The sequence below is a fragment of the Anopheles gambiae genome, chromosome 3, assembly GCF_943734735.2.
Source record: "Anopheles gambiae chromosome 3, idAnoGambNW_F1_1, whole genome shotgun sequence".
Classification (NCBI taxonomy): domain Eukaryota; kingdom Metazoa; phylum Arthropoda; class Insecta; order Diptera; family Culicidae; genus Anopheles; species Anopheles gambiae.
This window is the reverse complement of record NC_064602.1, coordinates 77037343-77046224: the sequence shown is the minus strand read 5'-3', so window position 1 is coordinate 77046224 and position 8882 is coordinate 77037343. Positions and strand designations below refer to the sequence as shown.

At 47.7% G+C, this 8882-nt stretch overlaps 2 protein-coding genes across 7 annotated transcripts in view; both read left to right on the top strand.

Moving 5' to 3' along the window:
- The first annotated feature begins 1373 nt into the window (after positions 1–1373).
- Positions 1374–7551, top strand: LOC1270716 (uncharacterized). Of its 4 annotated transcripts, none has more exons than XM_061655173.1 (6): positions 1374–1641; positions 1923–2608; positions 2822–3269; positions 3336–4135; positions 4961–6190; positions 6262–7551. In XM_061655173.1, exons 2-6 carry the CDS (start codon positions 2436–2438, stop codon positions 6839–6841), a joined length of 3231 nt encoding a protein of 1076 aa, XP_061511157.1. In that variant the 5' UTR covers positions 1374–1641; positions 1923–2435; the 3' UTR covers positions 6842–7551. The 4 variants fall into 4 exon arrangements, with proteins under 4 accessions (XP_061511157.1, XP_061511158.1, XP_061511159.1 ...); XM_061655174.1 differs by having other exon boundaries at positions 1641–1785; XM_061655176.1 differs by lacking the exon at positions 1374–1641 and adding an exon at positions 1841–1858.
- Positions 7552–8754: 1203 nt separating this feature from the next.
- Positions 8755–8882, top strand: part of LOC3291270 (uncharacterized) — a 57924-nt gene continuing 57796 nt past the window's right edge. Inside the window, exon 1 of one of the 3 annotated variants that reach the window (XM_061655169.1) lies at positions 8755–8818. The gene's annotated coding sequence lies outside the window, so the exon portion shown is untranslated. Of the gene's footprint in view, positions 8834–8882 lie in introns of all 3 variants that reach the window. The other 2 variants (XM_061655170.1, XM_061655172.1) reach the window with 2 other exon arrangements.

Below are 8882 nucleotides of genomic sequence, written 5' to 3'. Positions count from 1 at the left end.
AATGTACATTTCCAATAATTTGCAATCTGTCTTGTCTGACCTGTAAGCGGTTCGGTAGAAAGAAAGAAATGAACTAGACAGGTGATGGGTGTGTTTGTGCGTGCAGTGAACTATCGTTTCGCTACGATTACGATACGGTGGAATATAATATGCTGGAAAACAATTGTTAAACAACGACGCAGTGCAACACAATTCCACAGCGCCAGCCACACCAGTCATACTTTAAAGTGAAGCGGAACGGTAACCGTTCAAAATATGTATGAAATAAATTGAATTAAAAGTATTTCTTACCTGGTTTCTTTTTGTGTTTTTCGATCGGATCTTGTTTCCACTTTATCTCGACATTGTGGCACCCTTTCTCGAAAAATTAAAACTTGTCTTCAATTAATTATTTGAACTAATACAAGGCACCTAAAACAACTTCAAGTACACCATGACGTGACAGAGATTCGAGAAGATTCCAGAAAGCATGCCAAAAGCTTGTGAAACTATGTGAAATTTATCGTTTTTGTTCAGGCGTACATTTGACCGTTTTGGATGATTTGTTGATAAACAAACCTAAAACAACCTTCCTTTCACCTTCTACTTCGCTTCCACCCTTCATCCAAGTTCAACATATGATTGAGTTTGACAGATCCCTTGAGCTTGCGCTCAATCGACGCGTACACGTCCCATACTCCACGGTTCGTGCGGCGCTGAACTTTGCTAAATTATAAGGAGCGTGTAAAAGTTCGTGCAGTTTTGTTCGATATTGGTCCTTTTGTGTGTTTTTACACCCTCTGTTTTTTCTTTTCTTTTTTGAATGCTCTTGAATTGCTCCCTCTTCCTCTTCTTCATTTCCGCTCGTTGCTGAAGTCAATTTCGACCAACCCAGCCCCTCCAACTTGACTTGATTCACAGCAGAATAATCAATCCTGGCGTTCAACTATGTGTGGTTCTATTGGGGTTTGATACCTGATAGAATTTAAGCCTACCTTTGTTCTACTTATTCTTTTTGGCATATCGATCTGCCTCACGCTTTCGGATAGTTAGTCATTTCTACTGTAGGGGAAGGTTCACATGGGAATCGTTTCTGTTCGGCCTAACAGGTGGCTGAAAGCGTTTTGTCGTTTTTGATTTTTTTTAAATAGAAAAATAACGTTTAAGTAGGTATGACATACGTTCAATGTCGTTCGTAGTTGTATTTTAATTAATTTAATTATTCAAAAAATACGTTTTATCCATTTTTTGTACCTCTAATAATTGAGTATCACACGAACCATCGTCAAATGTGCGCCGTGTATGTGCTGCTTAACATCTGCAGATCGAAATCGTGTGTCGTACACGGTGCTGTCAAACGGATCTGTGTGTGTATGTGTGGGACGATATCACCACTACACACGCACAATACCAAAAACACATGTTATTCGCGCATACTCGATACCGCGAAATCGCATCAGCCCCGTCGCAGCCAACCAGCCAGTTCTGAGGGTCAAAGGCAAGCGATAGGGTTAGTTGTCTACTGCACTGGACGTGACCGTGTCCGGGACCAACGGGAGCAAACAAGGCCGAGGTTCAAAACAGAAAACAGTGCGTCGCGGGCAGTGCACAACATTACCCAGACCCGGCAGTGTGTATCTTATCAATCAGCCTTCCAACACGGTAAGGATGGGTATGGTGCCTTCAGGGGGAAAAAACAAAACAATGTGCAAATGTGCCTCGGTTGTAATCTTATCACATCTCGCAAAAGGGGGTGGGATTAAAATGTCCCAGATTACGTACCTACCTGTGCTGTGCTGTCTTGCTGTGAGTTCAGTTGTGCTCGTTCTAGCGAAATATCTTTGCCCAGGTTGACCCGGAGCTGTCGCCACGGCCTATTGTGATTTGGTGCTTTCTTTACCTTTTTGCTTAAATCTTACCCATTTTTCCGTTCATTGTCACAGTTGCACCATCGCTCCGTCACGAAGTGTCTCCACGTCGCCCCCCGATAAGTTCGTCTTCGTCCGAAGCAGAAGGCTGTAATAATTATCCTTCCATCCGCACTGCCAACCCCACGGAGGAAGGCATACACCAAAGTGGCAACAACAATAGAACACCCCGTATAGCCTCACAAAAGCATCATCGAGAGGGTGATATTCTCCCCCCGACTCTTTCCTGCTGGGGCGAAGGCGGAAAGAAAGCGCAGAACGCAAAACAATCATCTTGAGCGCGCGTTATCGATTGGGCGATGATGTGAGACGGGTCGAGCGAAGGACCCCGGGCGTTTGATGAAATCCCCTCTTTTGCCTGTGTAGTGTAGTGTGCTTGACGCTGGTGGCTGGACGAACGATTGCTTGTGCCCCTCGTAAGGTGGCACACTTTTGCACGCGACCGAACCCTCATCCGGAGGCTGCGGAACAAAAGGATTTCCACAAACACACACACACAGGCAGACACACACACCCTGGACGGCAAGGATGAACCCGCGCATCGTCATCATCGGGGCCGGTGCGGCCGGTGTGGCCGCTGCGACGCGGCTCATCGAGCGGGGCTACAAGAATCTGAAGATACTCGAGGCGGAAAATCGCATCGGTGGCCGCATCCACACCGTACCGTTCGGGGCGAACGTTGTTGACCTGGGCGCACAATGGTGAGTGTGTGTGTGTGGGGGGAGGTTTTTTGTTGTTGCTATTGCTGTTGTTGTGCCACCCCGTTCCGTTTCCCGAGATGAAGGTCACTAAATAATCGATTCCCCGTCGGTATAATTTATTTATTTTCCACGGTACGGCGGGGTGGTTCCGTTGACTTTTTCTTTTCCTTATTAATGATGGATGTTGTTCTCCCGCTTTTTTTGCCCTCCCAGGTGCCACGGTGAGAAGGGAAACGTGTGCTACGAGCTCGGCTCGAAGTACAACGTGTTCGACTCGAACAGTGCCCGGTACGAGCGGTTCGTGCTGACGCGCTCGAACGGCGAACAGATACCGAAGGAGCGGAGCGAAAAGCTGCTCGGCCTGATCTGGTCCATCCTGGAGACGCACAAGCACGAGCTGACCGGGTACCGCGGCTCGCTCGGCTCGTTCATCATGGGCAAGTTCCGCGCGCTGCTCGAGACGCCCGAGTACGCGGACGTGAACGACGAGACGGCGTACCAGGTGCTGGAGTTTTTCCACAAGTTCGAAAACTCGATCGAAGCGTCGGACAGCTGGTTCGACACGTCCGGGCCGGGCTACCTGCACTACTGGGAGTGCGATGGGGATTTGCTGCTGAACTGGCGCGACAAGGGCTACCGGACAGTGCTGGAAATTTTGATGGTAGGAGGGCAAGCTTGATCGTTTCATTGAGGCATTTGATACAAGATTTGCTTGTTTTTGTTGTAGAAACGCCATCCACTCCCCACCGCAGCGGATGCAATCAATCTGGAGGACTACACGCACTTCAACAAAACGGTCGCTAACATAAACTGGACCGCCGGACCGGACAGCTTGGTGTCGGTGCGCTGTACCGACAACAGCGTGTATGATGCGGACCACGTGATCTGCACGATTTCGCTGGGCGTGCTGAAGGAGCGCTACCAGTCGCTGTTCACGCCCGATTTGCCTCCGATCAAGCGGAACGCCATCCAGGGGCTAACGATCGGTACGGTGAACAAGCTGTTCCTGGAGTTCGAGAAACCGTTCTGGGCGGCCGGGTGGCAGGGCCTGAGCCTGATCTGGAACCAGGCCGACCTGGAGGAGGTGCGCAAAATGCCGGACAGCTGGATGGAGGACGTGTTCGGGTTTTACATCGTGGACTATCAGCCGAACGTGCTGTGCGGTTGGATATCGGGCAAGAATGCGCGCCGCATGGAGCGGGCGAGCGATGAGGAGGTCCGCCGGGCGTGCATGTTTCTGCTGCGCAAGTTTATGAAGGGCTGTACCGTGCCGGAACCGGTCCGGTTTCAGCGTACTAGCTGGTACTCGAATCCGAACTTCCGCGGCTCGTACACGTTCCGGTCGATGACGACGGATCTGCTGAACACGTCCGCATCGCACCTGGCCATCCCGCTGACCAACTCGTGCGGCATGCCGGTGGTACAGTTTGCCGGCGAGGCGACGCACGATCACTACTACTCGACCGTGCACGGTGCGGTGGAGACGGGTTGGCGCGAGGCCAGCCGTTTGATCGATCTTTACGATAGGTAAGTTGGAGGGTGAATGTTTTTGGTTGGTCACTGTTTTTTTTCTTACTTGGAATGCTATTGGAAAAATCTCGAAAGAAACAGATGGATTTTTTTTAACGATTTTGGGCATAGTAACGGAAGGAAAATGGTTTTTTTTATCCCTTTGAAGCAGTTCCTTAACAAAAAAACGTTTTTTTTTTCAAATCTGGATTGAGAAAATTCATGCATAATTACCAAATTAGGCTCGTAGGATCTAGTAAAAATTGATTTTTATTTCAAAATGTGCATGTTTTACTACTAAATCGTTAAAATTGTACTATAACTAATGTTGTACAACTTTGTTGATTGTTGTGTGTTTAACTTTTCGAAATACTTCATTGTTTACAGATTACAAAACCAAATAACAGTTAACAACACCCTTTCAAACAAACACACAAGCAATCGCATGTGGTTTTTACTCGGTTTTCCTTAAACCTCCTGTTTTGATTTGTTTTGTTTATTTCTTTTCTCCGTTTCGTTTCGTTTTTTTTCTTCCCATTCTGCAGGAAGGCTCATCTGTAAGCACGATGATGCAGCCGGAATTGCCCTCCCCATATACCACGAACGAACAGTTAACCAAACCACACACCCACACACAGATAAGACACAATACACCGTTTTTTCTCTCTCGCATAGATATAGTTTTTTTTTATTTTCCACTTTAATCTTTCGCTTTGCGTTTTGCAAAATATGCTCAATTAGCGTTTACGTTTACTGCTTCAAAAGTAAGTTTGCATGCTGACCTGATTACATTGACACATCTTATCGTAATCGGTTTCTTTCCCGCCTCTTCCTCCCCGGCAGGCTGATACCACCGTTCAACCACGGGCCGAAGGCGTACGTGGACGTGCTGATCCTTGGCGCCGGCATTGCCGGCCTGGGTGCCGCCAGGCAGCTGCGCAACTCGGGCAAAAGCTTCGCCATCCTCGAGGCACAGTCCGTGCCGGGCGGGCGCATCAGCACGAAGGCGCTGAAAAAGCATCACACCAGCGGCAGCGGCAAGGGCGGCCACTGTCAGCTGGTGGAGGCGGGCGCCCAGTGGCTGCACGGCCGGCAGAACGAGCTGCACGAGATGGCGAAGCGCAACGGGCTGCTGCGCGAGGAAACGTCCGAGGAGGGGTTGGGCGAGTTTCTGCGCGACGACGGCTTCCGGATAGACGACCAGCTGGTGAAGCGGGTCGACTTTATCGTGGGCCAGATACTGGAGCAGTGCGAAGAGTTTGCGGCCCGGGCGGCGGCCCCCGAGCGGGACGGCGCGGCGGTGTATCCCGCCTCGCTGGAGGCGTTTCTGCGCGACCAGTTCCGCAAGCGGATGGAGAAGGACTTTAGCGCGGAGCAGAAGGTGCTGGCGCAGCAGCTGCTCGACTGGCACTGCCGGTTTCAGATCATCGACAACTCGTGCCTGCACGTGTCGGACATTTCGGCCAAGCTGTGGGGCAGCTACTCGTTCAATGGGGAAAGCTGCCAGGCGCACATCAACATGCGGTACGGCTTTCAGGCCCTGGTGAGCTGCCTGATCGAGGAGATCGGCGCGGAGAAGATCGTGTACAACAAGGCGATCTGCGAGATACGCTGGCTGGACGGGCGGGGCAAGGTGATCGTCAAGTGTACGGATGGGACGATCTACTGCTGCCAGCACCTGCTCGTGACGTTCTCGCTGGGCGTGCTGAAGGACACGATGGACCAACTCTTCCAGCCGAACCTGCCGGCCAGCTACAGCCGATCGATACGGAGCATCGGGTACGGGACGATCGACAAAATCTTCCTCCAGTTCGAGGAACCGTGGTGGGGCAAAGCGGAAGGCATTCAGCTGGTGTGGCGGGACGAGCTGCGCAAGGATTCGCACTGGACGCGGTTCATCTCGGGGTTCGATGTGCTCAGCCCGGGCCCGCCCAATACGCTGCTGGGCTGGATTGGCAGCTACGGTGCGCTCGAGATGGAGGCACTCAACGACGAGCAGATCGTGAGCGACTGTGTGTTCATTTTGGAGAAGTTTACCAAGAAGAAAGTACCTAAACCTGTCAATTATTACTGGTAAGTAATAACACAATGATTTTTTCAAATAGCGAATTGTTTATAAGCGAACGTTTCCGCTCTTTTCGCAGCACTAGATGGAATTCCAACCGCTACATCCGTGGGTCGTACAGCTACACCTCGGTCAACTGTGACCACGAGCAGAACTTTATGTCCAACCTGACGGAAACGCTCGTATGCAATCAGTACGACAAGTTGGGAGAGGAATCGCGCAAAAAGACCCAGTCCCAGCCACAGTCAACGCCAACCGCGGGTGGTACGCGCGCTGGAAGCACGGGCACGTCGACGAGCACCCCAAGTGGCCACAGCACGAGCAGCAGCAACAGCAGCAACACACTGACCAACGTCCAGCCAAGCTCAACGCAACGGGGCAGCAACACACCGACCAAGGTAACGACGGTTCAGATGGCAGCCGATTCTCTAGCAACCACTGCCTCGAACAGGCCGCCTTCTACCCCAGCCAGTACACCAGCGAAAACGAAACCACCGGTCGCGGGAAGCGCCAACGTGAGTGGTAGTGTAAAGCCGAGTGCAACCATACATTTCGCCGGGGAAGCTTGCCACGAACGCTACTTCTCGACCGTTCACGGCGCGTACCTGTCGGGGATGGAGCAGGCCAAGAAGATACTGTTACTTGACCAGCAACAGTAGTGTAACCAAGTTAGCACTTCCTAATAATGCGACGCAATCATATACAATCGGTGAAACGGAATCAAAAACCAATCGCGATGGAGTCGATCAAAACAGTAGAGAACAGCAGAGCAATGTAGCAAAACTAAGCAGACAAAAAAACAACTCTATTTAGGTTTTAGGTTTCGTGTCAGACACAAACCGGGATGATAATTTAGTCAGTAAGCTGAGGTAGCAAAGCAATGCCATTTATGCATCCAACTCCCAAACAAAACTGGGAACTGCAATGGGAAGCAGTTGTAGCAATTCATAAGTAGGAAACAATGTTTAAGAAAAAGGAACACGCAAAAGGCGTTGATCTATTTAGCTTCTATCGTAGAGCGAGTAGGACGAAAGTATATTAAAGGGCAGGTAGGACAAGCTAGGCAAATTGTGAGTAGGGTCATCATATCGTTCAGTGCCCTGTATCTTCCATAGAGCAGTTGTTCTAATCTACGTTCTTCCATTTTTTAATTTTCTTTTTAATTACAAGATTCTCCTTTCATGTGCTGTTCAAACACAGATACATTGATTAATCTTCCTAACACAATTAAATTCATCAGAAGAACCAAGCAAACTATTGTGAAGCTCAGCTTCGTTACAGGTGTGCATCGTGAACAATTCTAATACTTTGTTTTCTGTTTTTTTAGAGCTAGTAACTAGAAAGAGATAAACAATTCACATCCTGAAAATGTGGCGTATTTATATCGGCACAACGGAAAGAAATTATTGGAATATAAATTGCACCAATTCCTTTAAATTTGTTGAACCAGATAAACAAACACGAAGCATTTTTTACACGCTGTGTGGTGGAATGAATATTTACCAATAATACATCATACAAGTCGATCTCAGGTACGTACTTGTATTAATTTTATTCCTTTTTTAATGCTTAGCGTCACTAATGCTAATAATTTTATTGTGTATTCAGATTTTTTATTCCCACGTCCACCTAAATTACTTATTTTAATTTTGTATGTTTAAAAGCTGTGTTTATTAGACAAACATGTTTTTAGCACAGTTTTTTTTCTTAACACTGTGACACTAACAAAAATATATTTTATTAATTTCGCTGGACTCGTGGTACAGTCATTAACTCGTACCACTTAACAACATGCCCGTTATGGGTTCAAGCCCGGAACTGACCGTGCTTCCCATACGTAGGACTGACAACAATTATTGCGCCAAAGAAGAATAAGAATAAGAAGAAAATAATATAGTAGAGCGCCGTTTTTCCGGGCTTCTCAGGACTTGTCCTCACCCGGATATGCGAATAACACGGATAATGACTCAAATTATGTATTTTATCACGAATTCCTGATTAATTTTTGGAAACTTATCTTATTTTTAGATAAAAATTATTAACTTCATGTTTTTCCCATAAAAATATTTGAAATTTGCCTTGAATTATCGTGTCTTTTGTTATGACAATGTGCTCTTTTAACTGCCTTTTCAAATATCCTCCTCATAACGCAATGTCACCTTGGTATTCAACGGTCATTTCTCAACAGCACGGATAAACGGACAGCCGGATAAAAGGTACCCGGATAAACGGCGCTCCACTGTATAATTTTAATAATTTATTAAAATATTGCAAAGTCACCTTTCGAATGTAGTTGATCACCCCTGTAGCTGTCAGAACGAATAATATTTGGGTAGTTGGGTCTGCTGAGGAAACAATAAAAAATACAGTACGCATTTCCACAAAGCAATCATAATAAAAATAACACAATTTTTATAGTACCTAGTTGTCGATCGATCGACATTTCATCGCATAAAGTAAATTTTGTAAAATCTATTTGTCATGTAAACGTTCACGGTCATGACCACCGGACACGCACACCGTGCCTAACACACGGTGCATCGCATATAAGCAAGGTTCGTCGTTTGAAAACAAGTCATTTTTTTGAATCGAGCCGAACCGAACGGTCACGGACAACAGCACGTGCAGTGTGTAAGGTGCGTAGAACGGATGTGTGTGTGGATAACAAAAAACGCTGGAAAAAGAACAGAAACCGTGAAT